The following is a 1095-nucleotide window of genomic DNA, read 5'->3' as shown; positions in this document are numbered from 1 at the left end:
GTGTGTGTGTGTGTGTGTGTTATGTGCGTCTGTTGCATGTATGTGTGTTTTTCTATCCATATTATCCATACATTCTTACCTACAGAACCATCGCAACCATCACAACCTAACTCTCACACCTCAACCAAGCAGTGATCCCCACGCCTTACCGAGTGTAGAACACGTGCACGAGTGTGGGACTAGTCTGCCCAATGCGGTGGATGCGATTGATCGTCTGCTGCTCCATCGCTCGGTGTAACAAGGGCTCTACCAGGAAACAATGGGTCGCTTTAACCAGAGTCAGCCCACTCGCCTGTGAGAAGGTACAGATGGTGGTATGATACAACCACGCGATAGAACAAAAATACAGATGGTGGTATGATACAACCACACGATAGAACAAAGGTATAGATGGTGGTATGATACAACCACACGATAGAACAAAGGTACAGATGGTGGTATGACACAACCACACGATAGAACAAAGGTACAGATGGTGCTATGACACAACCACACGATAAAACAAAGCTACAAATGGTGATATGATACAACCACACGATAGAACAAAGGTACAGATGGTGGCATGATACAACCACGCGATAGAACAAAGGTACAGACGGTCGTATGATCCAACCATACGACAACAATACGATAAAACATACGACGACTCTTGAGGAGTCATTCGGATGATTGATGGTTTGTGTGTACGTGTTCTGTATTCACACGTCCGGTATATTAGTTCGTGATATTGATCTCAAGTCTGCAAAAGGATATTACCGCAATAAGAAGTGATACGGATAGGCGTTATTAGACTTAGATGAAACCACTCCCATGAATGGTCATAAGAATAGGTGTTATTAGTCTTAGATGAAACCACTCCAATGAATGGTCATAAGAATAGGTGTTATTAGTCTCAGATGAAACCACTCCAATAAATGGTTATAAGAATAGGTGTTATTAGTCTTGGATGAAACCCATGCAATGAATGGTTAAAACAATAGATGTTATTAGTCTTAGATGAAACCACTCCAATGAATGGTTATAAGAATAAATGTTAATAGTCTTGGGTGAAACCCCTCCAATGAATAGTTATAAGAATAGGTGCTATTAGTCTTA

General features: G+C 41.3%; 1 protein-coding gene across 1 annotated transcript; it reads left to right on the top strand.

Moving 5' to 3' along the window:
* Positions 1 to 85: 85 nt before the first annotated feature.
* SARC_16931 (hypothetical protein) lies at positions 86 to 238 on the top strand (the record flags this gene model as incomplete). Its single annotated transcript, XM_014288969.1, has 1 exon — positions 86 to 238. A coding segment is annotated over one exon (153 nt), but the record flags the coding sequence as incomplete, so codon positions are not given.
* Positions 239 to 1095: the final 857 nt, after the last annotated feature.

Source organism: Sphaeroforma arctica (assembly GCF_001186125.1).
Source record: "Sphaeroforma arctica JP610 unplaced genomic scaffold supercont1.9295, whole genome shotgun sequence".
NCBI lineage: Eukaryota > Ichthyosporea > Ichthyophonida > Sphaeroforma > Sphaeroforma arctica.
This window is presented reverse-complemented; position numbering and strand designations above follow the sequence as displayed.